This window comes from Lipotes vexillifer, unplaced genomic scaffold (genome assembly GCF_000442215.2).
Source record: "Lipotes vexillifer unplaced genomic scaffold, Lipotes_vexillifer_v1.1 scaffold217, whole genome shotgun sequence".
NCBI classification, from domain to species: domain Eukaryota; kingdom Metazoa; phylum Chordata; class Mammalia; order Artiodactyla; family Lipotidae; genus Lipotes; species Lipotes vexillifer.
In genome coordinates this window covers 841,849-864,766 of record NW_006788200.1, presented here as the reverse complement: position 1 = coordinate 864,766, position 22,918 = coordinate 841,849, and the positions used below count along the sequence as shown (strand labels likewise).

General features: G+C 34.5%; 1 protein-coding gene across 3 annotated transcripts in view; it reads left to right on the top strand.

Moving 5' to 3' along the window:
* Positions 1–22,918, top strand: part of KIF3A (kinesin family member 3A) — an 81,463-nt gene that overhangs the window by 44,732 nt on the left and 13,813 nt on the right. Inside the window, exons 5-11 of one of the 3 annotated variants that reach the window (XM_007461338.1) lie at positions 1,349–1,454; positions 5,608–5,747; positions 6,610–6,807; positions 7,112–7,286; positions 12,189–12,287; positions 13,981–14,052; positions 16,156–16,164. In XM_007461338.1, the coding sequence (XP_007461400.1) occupies positions 1,349–1,454; positions 5,608–5,747; positions 6,610–6,807; positions 7,112–7,286; positions 12,189–12,287; positions 13,981–14,052; positions 16,156–16,164 (799 nt within the window). The remainder of the gene's footprint in view (positions 1–1,348; positions 1,455–5,607; positions 5,748–6,609; positions 6,808–7,111; positions 7,287–12,188; positions 12,288–13,980; positions 14,053–16,155; positions 16,165–22,918) is intronic. The other 2 variants (XM_007461339.1, XM_007461340.1) reach the window with 2 other exon arrangements.

Genomic DNA, 22,918 nt, shown 5'->3' with positions numbered 1-22,918 from the left:
CTTTCCCTGGCTTTTGTTTGTTTCGTTGGTTTTTATTTTTTAAAATACCTAGTTTTTAGGTTGAGAGCTGTTGTTGGGACCAGAGCTCACATCTCCTGGAACGCAGCCCCTGCACTACTTGCCTCCCCAGGTCATGTTCATAGAGCTCCCAAGCCAGGCTGGCCTTACTTCCAAGTGACTGATTAAGAGGAGGCAACCTCTGTCTTCGTTTAGACAACTTCTTGGTTTTCACTTCCTAAGTCATCCTGTTATGTCATGCCTCTGAGCTTCACATTGGTTTTGAGTTTGAAGATTCCCAGTTCACAAACTGTTCTTTTGTGCACAGTAAACTCTTACTGAATACTAAAAAAAAAAAACGGGCTTCCCTGGTGGCACAGTGGTTGAGAGTCCGCCTGCCGATGCACAGGACACGGGTTCGTGCCCCGGTCTGGGAAGATCCCACATGCTGCGGAGCGGCTGGGCTCATGAGCCATGGCCGCTGAGCCTGCGGGTCCGGAGCCTGTGCTCCGCGGTGGGAGAGGCCACAGCAGTGAGAGGCCCGTGTACCCGCAAAACAAAACAAAACAACCTAGTTTTTTTCTCATTTCAGGATTCTTGCACATACTGTTTTCCTCTTGTTCTAACACATATTGTCTACCTCCTATTTCTTCAAGTCTTAGCTTAAACATCATCTTGGGGAACTTATCCTGTCCCTGCTTCACTAGCTTAAGTCTGTCTATAATGCATTCTTTTTTTAATTCATAAATCTATTTATTTTTGACTGCGTTGGGTCTTCATTGCTGCTCACAGGCTTTCTCTAGTTGCAGCGAGCGGGGGCTACTCTTTGTTGCGGTGCACGGGCTTCTCATTGCAGTGGCTTCTCTTGTTGCGGAGCATGAGCTCTAGGTGCTCCAGTAGTTGTGGCACACAGGCTCAGTAGTTGTGGCTCGCGGGCTCTAGAGTGCAGGCTCAGTAGTTGTGGCACACAGGGTTAGTTGCTCTGTGGCATGTGGGATCTTCCTGAACCAGGGCATGAACCCGTGTCCCCTGCATTGGCAGGTGGATTCTTAACCACTTCACCATCAGGGAAGTCCCTATATTGTATTCTTATACTTTCCTGTATTTTTTTTTCTTCATGGCATTATCACAATTGAAATAAAATAAAATAAAATAAAATAATTTGTGTAATTATTCATTTGTATGTTCTCCCTGTAGATCGTTACCCCCACTAGTGTAGAAACTGTCTACGTTGTTCATCACTGTATCCTCACTCTCTAGCACAGTGTCCAACATGTAGTAGATATTCAATAAATAACTGTGGAAGAATTATGGATATATGTGTAAAGTCTGTATGATTTTTTTTTTTTAGGTTAAAGAAAGACCTGATGTGGGAGTTTATATCAAGGATTTATCAGCTTATGTGGTAAATAATGCTGATGATATGGATAGAATTATGACACTGGGCCACAAAAATCGTAAGTATAGTGCTTAATTGTGATTAAACATTTATGTGTGGAGTAGGCTCTTTTAGAAGCAAACCTGGTATGGCATTCTGCGCCATAAAGATTGGATTTTTAGGTTTCTTGAAAACCCTTCCTCTTTGACTATTTACTATGTGGAAAGCATATATGAATGAAAGATATCATAGATTGCTTTCCATGCTGACCAAAATTTTGTTACTTAGCAATAGTGCTATATCTTTGAGACTCTCATATCGCTGTCTCTTGTTAGTAATAATAATATTGGTAACATTTATTGAGTACTTACTGTGTGGCAAGTGCTTGTTCAAATGCTTTATAAGAATGATCTCTTTTAATCCTGAAAATGGGCTATGAAGGTATTAAATTCCTATGTTATGAATGAGGAAACTGAGACTTAAAGTAAATTTTCCAGGTCATATATTACTTAATAAGTAGCAGAGTGAGCATTTGAATCTATACCATTAGTCAGCATTAACCAGGCACCTCCCTTTTGTTGACAAGAAAAGCAAACAAAATTAAATAAAGTGGCATTCTTTTTAGTAATTGTTTCAAGTTTTTTCTAAAGAATAAAAAGTTTCAGCAATATTGCTGATGCCCCAGCCCTAGTACTAATGATGTTGCTAACAGCAATTAGAGATTAGAGGTAAAAGAAAAGAACATAGGAAATAACCTTTTTTTTTTTTTTTTTTTTTTTTTTCAGTTTTTTGTGACTAGACTAAAAATCTAGCAAACTCAGGGAAACAAAGCAAAAATTTTTAAAATTCAATTGTATTCTTATAAACCAAATAATAGAAAAATACCAAAATTTTAAAAGGAAAATGAGCAAAAGATGTTTATGACTATGTTATTCATAGAAGAACTATACACAGCAGTAAGTATATGAAAGGATGTTTGACTTCACAAGTAATCAGGAAAATGCCTATTAAAACAACAATGGAAGATGTTTTACCCATCAGTTTGGATGAAAGGATATTCAGGTTGGTGAGGCTCTAAGGAAATGGGCAATGGTGATGGGAATATACAGCCTTTTTGAAGGGCAGGATAATTGTATCTTTTGAAATTTTTAAGGATGCATTCCTTTGACCCACTGTTTCTATTTGTAGATATATATTCTAGAAAAATATTTTTTGGTGTAAACAAAAAAAATACCTTATTACAGCATTACTTGTAATAGCAAAAAGTTTGACACAACCTAAATAACTGTCAATAAAACATAGGTTATATAAATTATGGTGCAAAAATATTATGGACTATAATGGAGCTGTAAAAAAAAAAAAACAACAGTGAGTTAAATCTACATGTAGAGACCCAAAAGACTTTCCAGATATATATTAAGGGAAAAAGAAAGCTAACTAGCACAGTATGTAATGCATCATCCCATGTGTAAAAAAAACCAAATCATCAAACTACATATTTGGGTATTTTGTGTGTGTGTTCACATGTATGTATGTGAAATACAAAATGAAAGGACATTTAATAGTGGTTACCTTTAGTGAAGGGGAAATAAGATTGGGGGAAAGGGATATAGGGAGCTTTCACTTTATGTTTTTTGTATGTTTGTATTTTTGAATTTTTTATACCAGGAATATGTTCATGTATTGCTTATTTAACTTAAGAAATTTTTAACATAAGATTCCATTCACAATAGTGACCAAAACCTTCCATTAACTACCTAAGAATTAATTTAACTTGGTATGTGAGATTTGTCTAAGGAAAAATGAAAAAATTCTAATGAGAAATAAAATGAAAGGCAGGTAAAGAGATTTGAACACCTAAGATAGCAGAGAGGAAAATAGTCTTCATTAATAAATAGATTGAGTTCAAGAATTAAAGGTTTAGCTGCAGGGGGGGCCCTCCTGCACTGCTGGTGGGAATGTAAATTGGTGCAGCCACTATGGAGCACAGTATGGAGGTTCCTCAGAAAACTAAAAATAAGAGTTGCCAGATGATCCAGCAATCCCACTCCTGGACATATATCCAGACAAATCTATAATTTGAAAAGATACATGCACCCCTATGTTCATAGCAGCACTATTCACAATAGCCAAGGCATAGAAACAACCTAAATGTTCATCAACAGATGAATGGATAAAGAAGGAATATTACACAATGGAATATTACTCAGACATAAAAAAGAATGAAATAATACCATTTGCAGCAACAAGGAGGGACCTAGAGATTATCATATTAAGTCGGAAAGAAAAAGACAAATACCATATAATATCACTTACGTGGAATCTAAAATACAACACAAATGGACACATTTATGAAATGGAAACAGATTCATAGCTACAGAGAACAGATTTGTGGTTGCCAAGGAGGAGGGGGGTGGGGAAGAGAAGGATTGGGATAAGTTTTTCTGTACCTCCTTGAAAAACATAAAAATTTAATTTTTTATTCCAAAATAAATATTTTGACAAAGATTACAGCTATGGAAATGTTTTATTTCCATTATGCAGTGTGTTAGGTTGGATCATTTAGTCTACTTGATTGCTGCAAGCTGTTCTCTCCTAGGGATTGTAAAGTTCAGTGTAGGTCACTTTTGACATAACATCTGTTGCATTGCTTTGTTTTCATAACTGGAAATATAGAAAAATCACAATCATAAATAGCATGCTTTAATTATATTGCAAAAACAATGGGTATTAAAATATTTAATATGACTTTTTCAAATTACACTTTATCTCCCACTCCAAACTGAAAAACACTGCTATAGCTTGTTTTGATAATCACATAGCTATAAAACTATTCCTATCCTTTCATAAGGTAGTTCCAGTTTGGAAAATACATCCCATGGATATAATTATAAAGAGAAAGAAAGGTATCTGCTCAAAGATGCTCATATTAGTGTCCCTTATGAAGAACTAAAATAAGCAACACCCCAAATATCTCCCAGTAAGGTAATAACTCAATTTTAGTAAAAATTTCAAGTTGGTTTTTACATGGAAATATATGCAGGAGATATGTAGGAGATAATGTTAAGTGGAAAAAAAACAAGGTAAAATAAGACCTACTACTCTGTGGAAATATGTATAGTGTGTTACATCTGATTAGATGATTTGAAGTGGTGTCAGATTTATTAGTTTTTTATATTTTTGGAGAAAAATTTATTTTAAAAAGTCATAACTTGATTTAAAAGTAAACAGAAAAGTATAGTATGGAATCACAGATCCTTGCATTTTCCCTCACTGATTTTCCATTTACCTTCTTTCATTGGGCTTTACTTTTCTTTACCAGTGCAATTTGCTTTCTAGTTATCTGACTTATAATATAGCCATTTGCTAATAAAGAGTATGCTTTTGATGTTTAAATTGTAAAATCACAGCTCACATGGAGAAGCTCTACATCAATATAGTAGGAAAATAATTTTGGCATTGGGTGAAATTAACATATTGCTTTTAAAATACTTTGGAATTTAAGAAAAAAAAACCCAATACATGCCTATTGTGAAAAACAAAACAGATCTTTTTCTTTGTTTGCACAATATATTCATGTAAAATATTTATACACACTCAAATTCTTAGCATATTTTGAATGGATGCTTTTGTTTTACAGAAATGGGATTATACTCTACATTCCTTTCTTATTTTCATATGTTATGGGTATCTTTCCATGTCATTCAGATCTACCTTATTTTTTTAAAAAAAGATGCTTAGTAATTCATAGTGTGACTATTCTATAATTGATTAACCACTGTCATATTGGTTGTTTCTGATCTCTCGCTGTTGTAAACAGTTCTTCCCTGAATATCTTTGTATCATCTAATGTATATATGCAAGTATTCCTGTGGTTGATTCCCAGAACATATCAATAATACTTTTTAGAGACAGCTGAAACAGCAGTTAATTTTTTGAATTATTTAACATGTATTTTTAATGTAAATTAGTTAATTTTTTAAGCCAGCAATACTTGAAATTAAGTATTTTGTCCTCAAATCCCCTCTTTCATGTGAAAAAAATACAGTTTTTTGTTATCAGCATAAATGGTCAGAAATTTCTAATAATGTCTAAATATACGTAAGTTTTTATGTTTTAGCCATGCTCTCTGGCTTTTGACTCTGATGAAATTCAGTATTCTGGATATTTAATTATTTTTAAAGGCATTCCCTGTTGTTATAGTTTTAAATAATTTCCTCCCTTTATTCAAGGTTCTGTTGGTGCAACTAATATGAATGAACATAGTTCCCGTTCCCATGCCATCTTTACAATTACTATAGAATGCAGTGAAAAAGGCGTTGATGGTAACATGCATGTCAGGATGGGGAAGCTCCACCTTGTAGATCTTGCTGTAAGTAACAGGATGCTACTTAAGAATAACTCTTGTGATTTCTTTTTATTTTATAAATAAATAATAATTCAAGTGAAAAGGGGGATTATATAATTTTTAAGTTTTACTTGTATATGTGTTTAACTTATTCTTTTTTTAAATATTTATTTATTTATTTGGCTGCGCCAGGTCTTAATTGCGGCACGTGGGATCTTCGATTTTTGTTGTGGCATGCGGGATCTTTAGTTGCGGCACACGAACTCTTAGTTGCGGCATGTGAGATCTAGTTCCCTGACCAGGGATTGAACCCGAGCTCCCTGCATTGGGAGTGCGGAGTCTTAGCCACTGGACCACTAGGGAAGTCCCCTTAACTTACTACTAATTATGGACTATTTCAAACCTATACAACGTAGATAGAATAGTATAATGATTTCCCATGTACCCATCACCCAACTTCAGCAATTATCAGTTCATGGCCAGTCCTATTTCATCTCTACCCTCAGCCACTTCTTCCCTTCCAGTATTATTTTGAAGTGAATTCCAGATATATTAGATTTTTTACTGTTAAAATACTTTAACTTTGAGGGGGCTTCCCTGGTGGTGCAGTGGTTGAGAGTCCGCCTGCTGATGCAGGGGACACGGGTTCGTGCCCCAGTCCGGGAGGATCCCACATGCCTTGGAGCGGCTGGGCCTGTGAGCCGTGGCCGCTGAGGCTGCGCGTCCGGAACCTGCTCTCCGCAACGGGAGAGGCCACAGCAGTGAGAGGCCCGCGTACCACAAAAAATAATAATAAAATGAAATATGAAAAAAAAATACTTTAACTTTGGGAAGAATATTCTGTATTTTTTATTTTAGCTTTACTTCTGTCTCTCTTTATTGTAAGGGTTCAGAAAGGCAAGCAAAAACTGGAGCTACTGGGCAGCGCCTGAAAGAAGCTACAAAAATCAATCTTTCACTTTCTACCCTTGGTAATGTTATTTCTGCCTTGGTTGATGGAAAAAGCACTCATGTGCCTTATCGTAACTCTAAATTGACTCGTCTTCTTCAGGATTCCTTAGGAGGAAATTCAAAAACCATGATGGTAAGACTTAATTGGTCGTATAGTTATCATCAGGAAAATTTAAGATTCCTGCTTATGCCAGTAATTAATATTCATAACATTTTAAAAACTATTGATTATTTTACTTTTTAAAATTTGGGGTTATTTTTTCTAGCACACCATGTGTGCGAGTCTATAATTGTATTGTTTGGAAACCTATGTGGTGGTGCCCTCTTTTTCAAGAAGACCGGAATGGAAATATATTCCAAAATTCTTTTTGATATGTTCATAATGGTAGTATTAATTTGTGTCAAGTGTGAAACGTTTTGTATTCCTAATTCAACAGTGTGCAAATATTGGACCAGCAGATTACAATTATGATGAAACCATCAGTACATTGCGGTATGCTAATCGTGCTAAGAATATTAAAAATAAAGCTAGAATTAATGAAGATCCAAAGGATGCTTTGCTTCGTCAGTTTCAGAAAGAAATAGAAGAACTGAAAAAAAAGCTTGAAGAAGGTAACATTTTCTCAAAATATTAATCTTAATGTTGGCTAAAAACGTGTTGTTTAGCCAGTAAGTGTTCTAATAAAAAGCCACCTATTAAAAATTCTCTGAACCTCTAACATTGATATTTAAGGGGATATTTCTGCAAGGTAAATTGATACTTACATACTTTAACATTTCCATATTAAGCTCAAGTAGAATTATATAATATTTGTGTATTGATTTTTTTTAAAAATTCATTTAATTTAAACCTCCATCTCAGTCCCCATGATCTTTTGTAAAGATTTCATATGTCCACTTATTAAATAATGAATTTTTTTTGTCTCTATATAAGAGCAAGTTCTACCATACATGTATTTAGCGAAAATGACCAGAGTTCTTTGTGATAGGTATCAGTCACTGTTACTTGAAGTAAACAAAGCAATCAGAGAGTCATGGGTAAACCTAGTTTACTCTTAAGTAGAAATTCATTGCATGGCCTTGAAAATATGCTTTCATGTTTAAATTTGAACATGAGATTCTATTTTGGAAATTCTTTTCTAACAAGGTATAATGTCAGAAGGTTAGAAAATTTGAAGACCTTATTCATTAGGGTGAGAAATTTACCAACCATCATTAGGCAGTCAGTGACTCCCTGAATCTTAGTGCTAAGAACTAACTGGCATAGGGCTCCTTTGCATACCAGGTGAATAAAGGGCTTTGAAATTGCCTCTTTTCAGTCTGTGGGGAAACTGGTTAGATCAGATATGAAATCCAGAGATGCCAACATCACAAACATTTGGAGAAGGTGCTGCTTCAATAAATTTGAGTAAGATTACTGAGGAAAAGCAGTAATTGAGCTGCCTCTTAGATAATGGAATTTGGTATTTTAAATGTGACCACTAGGTGGTATTTATAGTCAGTATGTTTTAAAGATGTAAAATTTCTTAGATTTCTTAATATTGAGTTCATATCTTTATTTTGCTGACCCTTTTTTTAACATGTTTTTATTGTGGTAAAATATACATAACATAAAAATTACCATTTTAACTATTTTTGTGTACAGTTCTGTGGCATTAAGTACATTCACATTTTTCTGCAACCATCACCACCATCCATCTCCAGGACTTTTTAATCATCCCAAAATGAACCTTTGTACCCATTAAACACTAGCTCGCCATCCCTCTCTCTCCCTCAGTCCCTGGTAACCCACTGTTCTACTTTCTATTTCTATGAATTTGACTATTCTAGGTACCCCATGTAAGTAGAATCATATAATATGTCTCCTTTTGTGTCTGGCTTATTTTACTTAACATAATGTCCTCAGTGTTCATCCATATTGTTGCATGTGTCAGAATTTCCTTCCTTTTTAAGACTGAATAATATTCCATTGTGTGTATATACCATGTTTTGTTTATACCTTCATCTGTTGATGGACCCTTGGGTTGCTTCTATCTTTTGACTGTTGTGAATAATGCTACTATGGATGTGGGTGTACAAATTCCTGTTTGAGTCCTTGCTTTCAATTCTTTTGTTCTTTCGGGTATATACCCAGAGGTAGACTTGCTGGATAATGGTAATGCTGACTTTATTTTTAATAAATTTCATTTTATTTATGCTCTTAGGACATATTGTTTTTATAATCCAGTTAATAGAGTTAATCAGAAAAACAATTAAAAAATAGGCAGAAACATTAAAAGAATAATTTTTTAACTTTTTATTTTGAAATAATTTTAGGCTTATAGAAAACTCACAAGTATAGCAAGGAGAGTTCTCATATACCTATTAGCCAGCTTCCCCTAATGTTAGCATCTTACATAACCATGGTACAATCATTGACACCAGGAAATTCACAGTGATACAAACTTATTAACTAATCCACAGACCTTACTAGACTTTTGACAGTTTTCTCTCTAATGCCCTTTTCCTCTAGTCCAAGATCCAGTTGTGGATCACACATTACATTTAGTTGTCATGTCTGTTTAGTTTCCACCAGTCTCCAATTCCTCAGTCTTTATTTGTTGCACATGATCTTGATGCTTTTGAAGAGTACTGGTCATGTATTTGTAGAATGTTCCTCAATTTGTATTTATTTATAGTTTTCTCATAATTTTTCTGCAAATTTTCTCCACTATAAATCTACTATTTTATTATTTCCTTTGTAATTAACGTGTATCTTGTGGAGAGATATTGGGTTGGCCAAAAAGTGCCTTCGGTTTTTAAGTAAAAATAAAAGACACATTTTTCGTCTTCACCAAGAACTTTATTGAACAACATATTCACCCTTTTGTTCCAGTACCTTCTGCTGTTGTTCAGGCAACTTCATAATTCCATCTTACCAAAACTTTTTATCTTTTTGAGCAAAGAACTGTTCCAGGTGCCTTTTATAGTCTTCCAGGGAATTGAAATTTTTTCCATTAAGAGAATTTTGTAAAGACCAAAATAAATGGAAATCTGAAGGTGCAATGTCAGGTGAATATGGCAGATGAATCAGAACTTCCCAGACAAGGTGTAACAGTTTTTGCCTGGTCATCAAAGAAACCTGCCGTCTTGCGTTATCCTGATGGAAGATTATGCATTTTCTGTTGACTAATTCTGGATGCTTTTCATCGAGTGCTGCTTTCAGTTGGAATTAATCGTTTGGTTTTCCAGAAGGAGTTCATAATAGAGGACTCCCTTCCAGTCCCACCATATGCACAACATCACCTTCTTTGGATGAAGACCGGCCTTTGGTGTGGTTGGTGGTGGTTCATTTAGCTTGCCCCACGATCTCTTCCATTCCACATTATTGTACAGTATCCGCTTTTCATTGCCCATCACGATTTGTTTTAAAAATGGAATGTTTTCATTACCTTTGTGTAGAGAATTGCATTAGGATATACTGTCAAGAAGTTGTTTTTTCCACTTAACTTATGTGGAACCCAAACATCAAAGCGATTAACATAACCAAGCTGGGGCAAATGATTTTCAACGCTTGATTTGCATATTTTGAGTATGTCGGCTATCTCCTGCGTGGTATAACGTTGATTGTTCTCAATTACTGTCTCGATTTGATTGCTATCAACTTCAACTGGTTTACCAGACTGTGGAGCATCATCCAGTTAGAAATCTCCAGCACGACCCTTCGCAAATCACTTTTGACACATTTGATCAGTCACAGCACCTTCTCCATACCTGCGCAAATCTTTCTTTGCATTTCGGTTGTGTTTTTACCTTTCTTGAAATGATAAAGCATAATATGCCAAAAATGTTCCTTTTTTTCTTCCATCTTCAGTATTAAAATGGGTACACAAAAATTCACCAGCTTTGATGTCTTTTTTTAAGTACACGTTGATGTGACAGCTGTCACATACAATCTAACAAAATTGTTTCGAATGAAGTTAAAGACAACTAAGTGCTACTAGAGCCATCTTCTGGAAAAAAGCCGAATGAACTTTTTTTTAAATTATGTTTTATATTTTTACTTTTAAAATTTTATTTTTTATACAGCAGTTTCTTATTAGTTACCTATTTTATACATATTAGTGTATATATGTCTATCCCAGTCTCCCAGTTCATCCCACCACCACCCACCCCCTGCTTGGTGTCCATACGTTTGTTCTCTACATCTGTGTCTCTGTTTCTGCTTTGCAAACCCGCCAAATGAACCTTTTGGCCAACCAAATACTTTGAGACTATACAAAGGTCCTGTTTTCATCATACTTTCTTCAACTAGTGTTAGCATCCAACAGTAGTTTGTGCATTTGCTCAATGGTGGCATTCTCTTCCCATTGTTCCTTCTAATGTTTAGTGTTTGGAGTGTCTGGAATTCTACTGTAAGGAAAAGCAGTCTCTTCTCCCCCACTTGTTTATTTATTTGAGTATTTTTTATGTCATTATGGACTCATGGATAATTATTTTAGTCTGTGGGTTTATAATACAATAATATTATTTATTTTATTGTTCAGATTGTTCCAGCTTTCGCCATTAGGAGTTCCTTTAGGGTAGTTCATATATCCTGTCAGCATGCTCCCATCAGTTTGTTTGTTTACTTGTTTTTTGAGCACTTCCTCACTTTCTGGCACCACAGATGCTTAGAGCTCATTTTTTTATTTTCCCTACCCTGGCCTTAAAATCATTTATTTCTTCCTGGCTCCTTTCATGGGAGAATGGTATTTAGAAACCAAGATTTAGGCATTAGGTGTGCTCATTGCTACCAGGGTGTCATTGTTTCTAGGCCTAAAGAACAAAATATGTTTAATGAAATTCTTCTCCCAAGACTGTGATTTCTTTCCATCTTTTATTTGCAGGTTCAAATATTATATTATGATTAGTGTATATTTTACTCCTCCCCCAGTTACTTTTATTTTCTTAGACATTTCATATGTGGACAGTAGTCATTTTAAATAACTACTTTGAAGGTATTATAGCACTGATTTGCATTAATATTAGCTTAATCCCTTTTTTTGATTTTTGAAGTTAACATATTTATGTACAAATAAGCCCTTCTTCTTTTGAATTACTTCATGTGATATAGTCCTAAAAGTGGGATCATTGTGTTCGATGACAGTCTTATGGCCCTTAAAAAAATAAACAGGTTGAATGAATTTAAAATCTTAAACAGAAAACTAAGAAAATGCTCCCCAAAAGTGATCATATTTTTTAAAGACTGAAATAATAACTCTAACATGTAACATTTAGAACTGTACTTAAACTAATAATTGGAAATTTTAAACGGATCAGAATCTAACTTCTCTTTAGGAACTTTAAAAATAAAGCCTCTGTGTACATTGTATCTGTTTCTGAGGTTAGCATATCTGATATACTGTCTAGGAATATTAAAATAAGGTTTGTTTAGGGCACAAAAACTTAATGAAGAAAGTTTATATAGGCATTTCCTAAATAGCCAATGACGTGGTGCAGAATAAACATCATTGTATTAAATTTCTGTTTAAGGGGAAGAAATATCAGGCTCTGATATCAGTGGGTCAGAGGAGGATGATGATGAAGAGGGTGAGGTTGGAGAAGATGGAGAGAAAAGGAAAAAAAGAAGGGGTAAGTTCATTTTAGTGTTCTGGAAATTAAATGAGATTGCTGCCTAATGATGGTTTAACATTCCTAAGGCTGTCAAGTACATGCCTTTTATTTTGCTATTTTTAATTGTGGTAGCAATTAGAACAGAGGAAGTATGCCATATACCTGGTTAACTTCGCATTATTTTTTCCTCCTATACTGATCTCCTATTTCTAGATGAATCAGCATATAATATATTCTGGTTTGGTTTTTTTTTTTACAATTTAGAATTATAAAAATCTGTGATAGTGGATATACCATTTTAAAATTTCACATGGGGTTTTAATTTAATGTGAGGACTTTATGTTAGGAATCTAAATTTTTAGGAAATTAGGATAATGTGGAATTTTTTTTTCAAACATGATTACGCTTTAATCATTGAATTTTTAAGTAATAAATTTGTAGAAGGATTGTATTTTTAATAGAATGTAAAATGTATTCTCTTTATAAAATGTACCCTCATTCTCACCTGTTACACTGGGTACTTGTTGCCAAGTATGAATTGAGACTGTGTTCATTGTGATAAAGATATAGATGACATGCAAAAGAGAGAGACATATTATAATGGCCTACATTTCAAATCCTTTAACCCTGAATATTTATTCCAGAACTCTCTTCCATTAATGTGGATCATTGTTTTCAAGCTGGTGCATATTTTGTTTGTCTTATTAAAATGTTCTTGCTGAAAATAAACCCATCGCTGTTTGATCAGGTGTCCCAAATTTAAAAGCCATGAAGGGTCCTTTCAAAAGACAGGGAAAATATAATTTAGAGCAAGAGTTGGCAAGTAGTCTGCTGGCCAAATTCAGCCCACCACCTGTTTTTGTAAATAAAAGTTTATGAAACAGCCATGCTCATTTGTTTACATATGGTCTACAGCTGCCTTCACATACGTCTGTCTGGCCTACAAAGCCTAAAGCACTTATCATTTGTCCCTTTACAGAAAATGTTTGCTGACCCCTGATTTAGAGAAGTGGTTTTGTGTTCACACCTATTTTTTCAGAGTAAAGTATTCAAAGATAAAGCAGATGATAGATTTGTTAAAAATAAAGTTTTAAATAGAAAAAAATGCTACTGCTTAATATGTTAAAATATTTAATAGTAACATATCTTCCTTCCAGGCTTAGAAATTTTAAAAATTTCAGTAAGCCTTTCAAAGTTTTGCTGTGAAACCTTAAACATATATAATCACATCTGATAGTTTGATGTTTTGGAGGTGAAAGAGTGAAATTGAAGACAAACCAAACTGTCTGTATTAAAGGGTAATTTATCATTCCTGTAATTTTAATTGTTCGTGACTTTAAAACTCAATTCCTTTAGCTTATCAATCTAAATGGTTTAAATAGACTTAAATGTCACCAAATGATTTGTTTATTTTTATTCTTTTCATTCCAACCCTCTGAATTACTATATTTCAAGTGAATAGTGGGGTTTGCCCACTGTGGATACTTAAAGGAATAGAGTTTCTAATTCCCCTGTATGGCTTTGTAATTAGAGAATACTGCACAGACTACCAAGACTGGTTTTAAGGGAAAGTAGGTTTTGGTTCTTTAATACAAAGCTTGATTGTCCTTTAAAATTATTTCTTTGGAATTGAATTTTTCTCTGTGTATGTGTTCATTTTCTTGTTTCCTCTTTCTTTGGTTCCCGTTGGGCTCATTTCTTTGTCTTCCAGGCAGTAGCAGCAGCAGTAGTTCAGACTCCACATGTTCTGTCATAGAGAAACCTCTGGATAAGTTCTTGCCTAGTGAGTGGTAGCTCTTAAATTCTCTAACAGAGCTTTGGCTTTTCCATAACCCATGGGCTTCATTTGAGAAATGCTGCACTGCTCCCTGTCATTACTTAAAGAATACATGTTGGACTTCTCAGTAAAACAAAGCATGTGATGACTTTAGCTCCCCTCTTCATTGCTTCCAGTTAGCCATAATTGTTAAAACATATGCTTATGCTTATGTTTGAGACAATGGAAGAGAGAGTCATGCTTTTGCAGTTGAGATAATGTAAAGAGAGCTAGTAAGCTGTGTAAGATAATAACTCTTGGTTCCTTTTTATGTTTCATGATACATCCTAGTCAGGTAAGGGACCTGTAATAACAAAATCCTGAATTTCTTAAGGTACACCTTATATTCGGAAGTACACCAGTGCCCTTTATAACATGTCTTATAGTTAAAAAGATTTTACTCCTTGGTGTCCTGTTCTTAGGGGTAGCTTAAGATTGAAAACTCCCTAATAAAGAAAAATGTAAAGTTTGAAGCAAGTAAAGATAAATTGAATGGTATTTTATTTCAAATGGCCATTTATCCCTATTTCTGAATTACCTGATTGATTTTAAGAAACTTTCTAAGGTATGATTAGAGAATTCAGATCCACACGAACTTGTTATGCAGGATCTATCTAGACTTATTTCAAACCTAAAGGCCTTTTCTTACACTGTAATTTAATAAATTAAGTTGAAAAGTATTATTAATTTTATTTATATTTTAGTTTTCAGAAGAAAAGAGAATTGATGCTTTCTTGTACTAGTTTGCAGCTTACTGCTTTTTAAAGCATTATCTGTATACCTACCTTTCCAAAACTAATAACAAAAACATTTGGTTATTGTTCTTATGCTTTTAGCTTGCTAGAGGAAGACTTCCAAGAATATTAGGAATTATTTTCTCTATTGCAATTCTTACATTTTACCAAGACAATTAATTTCATAGGCTAACCTATAAAATACATGAAATTGCTTTAGAAACCATGTAGAAGTCTCATTTTGTATTACAAACTGCAAAATATAGAAAATATCTGAGTGGGAGGCATTATAATTTAATTTTCTGTTTTAAAATTTTACTTTAATCCTTAGAAAGTAGTTACATCAAAGTATATTATGAAATGAGTTGTACCTTGTTCAGTTCAAGCAGTTTTAGTTACTCTTTATATACCTGGCATATAACATTGAATTCTTTTGTTGCACTGTGGATGTGTTGGTGAAGTGGAGAGATGGTTGTCCCAGCATGTGGTTGCTGTGCGTACCTTCCCTTTTAAAAATATGAATGGCCTTTTTTTTTTAAGGTGTTCTTTGTTTGAACTATCAGTTGATCATTTACTTCTGTAGAATCATTATTATAATTACCCTTAACAGTCTACTAATAGATTGAATGCAAGTTTGTTATTATACAGGTGTACTTCACTTTATGCAATAAATGTTTTTTTCTGAAAAAGTTGCTTATAAATCAAGTTGGGAAATCAATTGTATTGGGAGAACTTGCTGTCTTTAAAAATTCTTTATTAAATGCTTTTGTTAATCACATAATCACTACAGATTACTCTAAACTCTAGTTGGTTGAAGTATTTGTGTTGGATTTTCTTAAAGGGGGGCACACCTGTAATGTATCCTTCTATTAGAAGGTCATTGAATTGGGAAATTTCAAAAGTGAAAAATGTGACTTCTGCTACTTTTAACTTATTAATATTTAAAATTGGTTTAATTTTCTGTTTGCCCTTTTAGATTACTTCCCAGGTCTTAGCAGGTTCCCAATTCCATGTCCACCATTTGTTGCTGAACTGTTATGTTTGCAGGAGTTTGGGAGTCAGTGTGAGCTCTTAAGATTGATTTGAATTGTAATCTTACACTAAATCTTATTATCTTGCTTAAATTATTATCTCAGATTATGTTGAATATACTTTTTGCATACAACTGCTCTATTTCAGCTTTTATAATGATTTATTCCTATACTTATACTATAAATAAACGCTGTTATACATTTTTCTTTGTTTTACAAAAGAAATAATGTTTTTCCTTTTTTTCCTCCTCATCTCTGTGCATATGCTTCCTGTCTACGGTTTGCTTACTACTTCTTATTGAAAGATCAAGCAGGTTGGTGTGATTGATTTGTACTCCATGTGGTACAGTTATTTAAAGTATAAAGAACTTTGTTGTTTAACCACATTATTTTTTTTATTTAATGATTTTTTTTTTACAAGGTAAGTATCTGTCTTTGTATTTTAAAATATCTTTCAACTTTAGCTTTTTTTAAAAAAAACCTTCCTTTTTTACTAAATTCTTTTTAAAAAATTTATTTCAGTTTTTATTGAGGAAGGTATTAGGAACATTTTTTTTCAATTTTATTTTATTTATTTTTTTATACAGCAGGTTCTTATTAGTTATCCATTTTATACATATTAGTGTATACATGTCAATCCCAATCTCCCAATTCATCCCACCCCCCACCACCACCCCGCCACCACTTTACCCGCTTGGTGTCCATATGTTTGTTCTCTATATCTGTGTCTCAATTTCTGCCCTGCAAACCAGTTCATCTATACCATTTTTCTAGGTTCCACATATATGCGTTAATATACAATAGTTGTTTTTCTCTTTATGACTTACTTCACTCTGTATGACAGTCTCTAGATTCATCCACGTCTCAACAAATGACCCAATTTCGTTCCTTTTTATGGCTGAGTAATATTCCATTGTATATATGTACCACAAGTTCTTTATCCATTCTTCTGTCAGTGGGCATTTAGGTTACTTCCATGACCTGGCTATTGTAAATAGTGCTGCAGTGAACATTGGGGTGCATGTGTCTTTTTGAATTATGGTTTTCTCTGGGTATATGCCCAGTAATGGGATTGCTGGGTCATATGGTAATTCTATTTTTAGTTTTTTAAGGAACCTCCATATTGTTCTCCATAGTGGCTGTATCAATTTACATTCCCACCAGCAGTGCAAGAGGGCTCCCTTTGCTCACCACCCTCTCCAGCATTTGTTGTTTGTAGATTTTCTGATGATGCCCATTCTAACTGGTGTGAGGTGATACCTCATTGTAGCTTTAACTTGCATTTTTCTAATCATTAGTGATGTTGAGCAGCTTTTCATTTGCTTCTTGGCCATCTGTATGTCTTCTTTGGAGAAATATCTATTTATGTCTTCTGCCCATTTTTGGATTGGGTTGTTTGTTTGTTTGTTTAACATCTTTATTGGAGTATAATTGCTTTACAATGGTATGTTAGTTTCAGCTTCACAACAAAATGAATCAGTTATATATATACATATGTTCCCATATCTCTCTTCCCGCTTGCGTCTCCCTCCCTCCCACCCTCCCTATCCCACCCCTCCAGGAGGTCACAAAGCACCGAGCTGATCTCCCTGTGCTATGTGGCTGCTTCCCACTAGCTGTCTACCTTACGTTTGGTAATGTATATATGTCCATGCCTCTCTCTCGCTTTGTCTTTTTAATATTGAGCTGCATGAGCTGTTCATATATTTTGGAGATTAATCCTTTGTCCATTGATTCGTTTGCAAATATTTTCTCCCATTCTGAGGGTTGTCTTTTAGTCTTGTTTGTAGTTTCCTTTGCTCTGCAAAAGCTTTTAAGTTTCAGTAGGTCCCATTTGTTTATTTTTGTTTTTATTTCCATTACTCTAGGAGGTGGATCAAAAAAGATCTTGCTGTGATTTATGTCAAAGAGTGTTCTGTCTATGATTTCCTCTAAGAGTTTTATAGTGTCCGGTCTTATATTTAGGTTTCTAATCCATTTTGAGTTATTTTTATGTATGGTGTTAGGGAGTGTTCTATTTTCATTCTTTTACATGTACCTTTCCAGTTTTCCCAGCACCACTTATTTGAAGAGACTGTCTTTTTTCCATTGTATATGCTTACCTCCTTTGTCATAGATTAGTTGACCATAGGTGTGTGGGTTTATCTCTGGGCTTTCTGTCCTGTTTCATTGATCTGTATCTCTATTCTTCTGCCAGTACCATATTGTCTTGATTACTGTAGCTTTGTAGTATAGTATGAAGTCAGGGAGTATGATTCCTGCAGTTTCGTTTTTTTTCCTTCAAGACTGCTTTGGCTATTCGGGGTCTTTTGTGTCTCCATACAAATTTTAAGATGTTTTGTTCTAGTTCAGTAAAAAATGTCATTGGTAATTTGATAGGGATTGCACTGAATCTGTAGATTGCTTTGGGTAGTATAGTCATTTTCACAATATTGATTCTTCCAATCCAAGAACATGGTATATCTCTCTATCTCTTGGTATCATCTTTAATTTCTTTCATCAGTGTCTTATAGTTTTCTGCCTACAGGTCTTTTGTCTCCCTAGGTAGGTTTATTCCTAGGTATTTTATTCTTTTTGTTGCAATGGTAAATGGGAGTGTTTCCTTAATTTCTCTTTCAGATTTTTCATCATTAGTGTATAGGAATGCAAGAGATTTCTGTGCATTAATTTTGTATCCTGCAACTTTACCAAATTCATTTATTAGCTCTAGTAGTTTTCTGGTGGTATCTTTAGGACTCTCTATGTATAGTATCATGTCATCTGCAAACAGTGACAGTTTTACTTCTTCTTTTCCAATCTGTATTCCTTTTATTTCTTTTTCTTCTCTGATTGCCGTGACTAGGACTTCCAAAACTATGTTGAATAATAGTGGTGAGAGTGGACATCCTTGTCTTGTTCCTGATGTTAGAGGAAAAGCTTTCAGGTTTTCACCATTGAGAATGATATTTGCTGTGGGTTTGTTGTATATGGCCTTTATTATGTTGAGGTAGGTTCCCTCTATGCCCACTTTCTGGAGAGTTTTTATCATAAATGGGTGTTGAATTTTCTTTTTCTGCCTCTATTGAGATGATCATATGGTTTTTATTCTTTAATTTGTTAATATGTTGTATCACATTGATTGATTTGCATATATTGAAGAATCCTTGCATCCCTGGGATAAATCCCACTTGACCATGGTGTATGATCCTTTTAATGTGTTGTTGGATTCTGTTTGCTGGTATTTTGTTGAGGATTTTTGCATCTATATTCAAGAGTGATATTGGTCTGTAACTTTCTTTTTTTGTAGTATCTTTGGTTTTGGTATCAGGGTGATGGTGGTCTCATAGAATGCGTTTGGGAGTGTTCCTTCCTCTGCAGTTGTTTGGAAGAGTTTGAGAAGGATGGGTGTTAGCTGTTCTCTAAATGTTTGATAGCATTCACCTGTGAAGCCATCTGGTCCCAGACTTTTGTTTGTTGGAAGATTTTTAATCACAGTTTCAATTTCATTACTTGGGATTGGTCTGTTCATATTTTCTATTTCTTCCTGGTTCAGCCTTGGAAGATTATACCTTTCTAAGAATTTGTCTGTTTCTTCCAGGTTGTCCATTTTATTGGCATAGAGTTGCTTGTAGTAGTCTCTTAGGATGCTTTGTAATTCTGTGGTGTCTGTTGTAACTTCTCCTTTTTCATTTCTAATTTTATTGATTTGAATCCTCTCCCTCTTTTTCTTGATGAGTCTGCCTAATGGTTTATCAATTTTATCTTCTCAAAGAACTAGCTTTTAGTTTTATTGATCTTTATGATTTCTTTCCTTCTACTAACTTTGGGTTTTGTTTGTTCTTCTTTCTCTGGTTCCTTTAGCTGTAAGGTTAGATTGTTTATTTGAGATTTTTCTTGTCTCTTGAGGTAGGCTTGTGTTGCTATAAACTTCCCTCTTAGAACTGCTTTTGCTACATCCCATCGGTTTTGGATGGTCGTGTTTTCGTTGTCATTTGGGTATTTTTTGATTTCCTCTTTGATTTCTTTGGTGATCTCTTGGTTATTTAGTAACGTATTGTTTAGCCTTCATGTGTTTGTGCTTTTTACGGTTTTTCCCCTGTAATTGATTTCTAATGTCATAGCGTTGTGGTCTGAAAAGATGCTTGATATGATTTCAATTTTCTTAAATTTACTGAGGCTTGATTTGTGACCCAAGATGTGATCTGTCCTGGAGAGTGTTCCATGCGCACTTGAGAAGAAAGTGTAATCTGCTGTTTTTGGATGGAAAGTCCTATAAATATCAATTAAATCTATCTGGTCTATGGTGCATTTAAAGCTTGTGTTTCCTTAGTAATTTTCTGTTTGGCTGATCTGTCCATTGGTGTAAGTGAGCTGCTAAAGTACCCCACTATTATTGTGTTAGTGTCGATTTCCTCTTTTATAGCTGTTAGCAGTTGCCTTATGTATTGAGGTGCTCCTATGTTGGGAGCATATATGTTTATAATTGTTATTATCATTATGTAGTGTCCTTCCTTGTCTCTTGTAACATTCTTTATTTTAAAGTCTATTTTATCTGATATGAGTATTGCTACTCCAGCTTTCTTTTGATTTCCATTTGCATGGAATATCTTTTTCCATCCCCTCACTTTCAGTCTGTATGTGCCCCTAGGTCTGAAGTGGGTCTCTTGTAGACAGCATATATATGGGTCTTGTTTTTGTATCCATTCAGCGAGCCTGTGTCTTTTGGTTGGAGCATTTAATCCATTCACGTTTAAGGTAATTATCGATATGTATGTTCCTATGACCATTTTCTTAATTGTTTTGGGTTTGTTTTTGTAGGTCCTTTTGTTCTCTTGTGTTTTCCACTTAGAGAAGTTCCTTTAGCATTTGTTGTAAAGCTGGTTTGGTGGTGCTGAATTCTCTTAGCTTTTGCTTGTCTGTAAAGCTTTTGATTTCTCTGTTGAATCTGAATGAGATTCTTGCTGGGTAGAGTAATCTTGGTTGTAGGTTCTTCCCTTTCATCACTTTAAGTATATCATGCCACTCCCTTCTGGCTTGTAGCGTTTCTGCTGAGAAATCAGCTGTTAATCTTATGGGAGTTCCTTTGTTTGTTATTTGTAGTTTTTCCCTTGCTGCTTTCAGTAATTTTTCTTTGTCTTTAATTTTTGCCAATTTGATTACTGTGTGTCTCGGCGTGTTTCTCCTGTATGGGACTCTCTGTGCTTCCGGGACCTGGGTGGCTATTTCCTTTCCCATGTTAGGGAAGTTTTCGACTATAATCTCTTCAAATATTTTCTCTGGTCCTTTCTTTCTCTCTTGTCCTTCTAGGACCCCTATAATGTGAATATTGCTGTGTTTAATGTAGTCCCAGAGGTCTCTTAGGCTGTCTTCATTTCTTTTCATTCTTTTTTCTTTATTCTGTTCTTCAGCAGTGAATTCCACCATTCTGTCTTCCAGGTCACTTATCCATTCTTCTGCCTCAATTATTCTGCTATTTATTCCTTCTAGTGTATTTTTCATTTCAGTTATTGTATTGTTCATCTCTGTTTGTTTGTTCTTTAATTCTTCTAGGTCTTTGTTAAACATTTCTTGCATCTTCTTGATCTTTGCCTCCATTCTTTTTCTGAGGTCCTGGATCATCTTCACTATCATTATTCTGAGTTCTTTTTCTGGAAGGTTGCCTATCTCCACTTCATTTAGTTGTTTTTCTGGGGCTTTATCTTGTTCCTTCATCTGGTACATAGCCCTCTGCTTTTTCATCTTGTCTATCTTTCTGTGAATGTGGGGTTTTTCCCACAGGCTGCAGGATTGTAGTTCTTGCTTCTGCTCTCTGCCCTCTAGGAACATTTTTGTTTCCAAATAATCTTCTTAAGGGAACAGTTCAGAAATAATTAGATTGATAGTGACGAACACATTGGGTATTCTAGAACTAATTAACAAAATAGACAACAAAACCACATGGCATAATCATTTTTCTAAATTCTTAAAGACCCATTAAGCCAAATTTTAGAAATACAAATATAAGTGATTTCATATTCAAGCATTTTTCTCCTTTTTTTAAAAAAAATAAATAAATTTATTTTTTAAGAAAAAGAGTGTTCTGAGTGGGAATGAGTATCCCTTCATTCATACATAGAAAGTAAAATCTGTATGAATATAGAGGTGAATGACATGACACACCTGACATCACTGTGTCAAAGCAGTCCCTCCTGCCCTAACTCAGAGCAGCTCCCTTTCCAACTCTCCATTCAGCATTCATGGCATCACTGCCCTTTCCTTCACCAGAGCTCACAACATTTGCTCTGAATCTTCCCTTTTATTGCCAGTCTCTTCCCATTTACTATCAATTTTTCATACAAGGTGCCTCCCAGGAATGTTGCTTCTTCTTCATAAGCCCAGCCAGTTCTCAAGGATAATACCTCAACTGCTGTACAAGTGTCCATTCTGGTCTTCCTGCTTCCACTCAAGTCTCCTGGGCTCAGAAGTGCTGGCGTGCTCTTCTTCATCTTTAATTTTTATCACACAGTTCTACTGCTTGAGAAATAGCACTCCAAGGCCTTTATTATCTGACTTACCCTCTGCAAACTCATAGCTCATTACTTAAAAAAGATATTCTGTTACAGGTCCCTTTAAGGCTGTATTGTCTACCATACCTAATGCTAAGTTTTGATGGAAATCCATCGACATGGTATCATTCTCATCCCTGCCTTCTTACCAGAAAATAATGACCATAATTTCACCATTAACCTTTCACTTTACCTTTTACTTTTTTTTAAAGCGAGGAATCAAACGTCTGATTATGTATGCTCATGGGTGCTCGTATAATGAAAATGAAATTAATTCAGTTAACACTTCCTGAAATTCTTCTCTTTAACTTTACCTTGCCAAAGTTCACCTTCACAGTTTTGGTTAGAGCACATGGTAGAGGAGAAGTTAAAATATTACCACTCTGGTTTGGCTCAATTAAATACTCTATGACATTAAAATTCTTTTTAGATTTTTTTACCTGAAATTTTGTGCTGAAAATTTACACTTTTAGAAAAAGAAAGTTTTCTTTTTTGCTTGGTTGGTTGGTTTGGTTCATTAATATTTTTTAAAAATCTTAAAAAA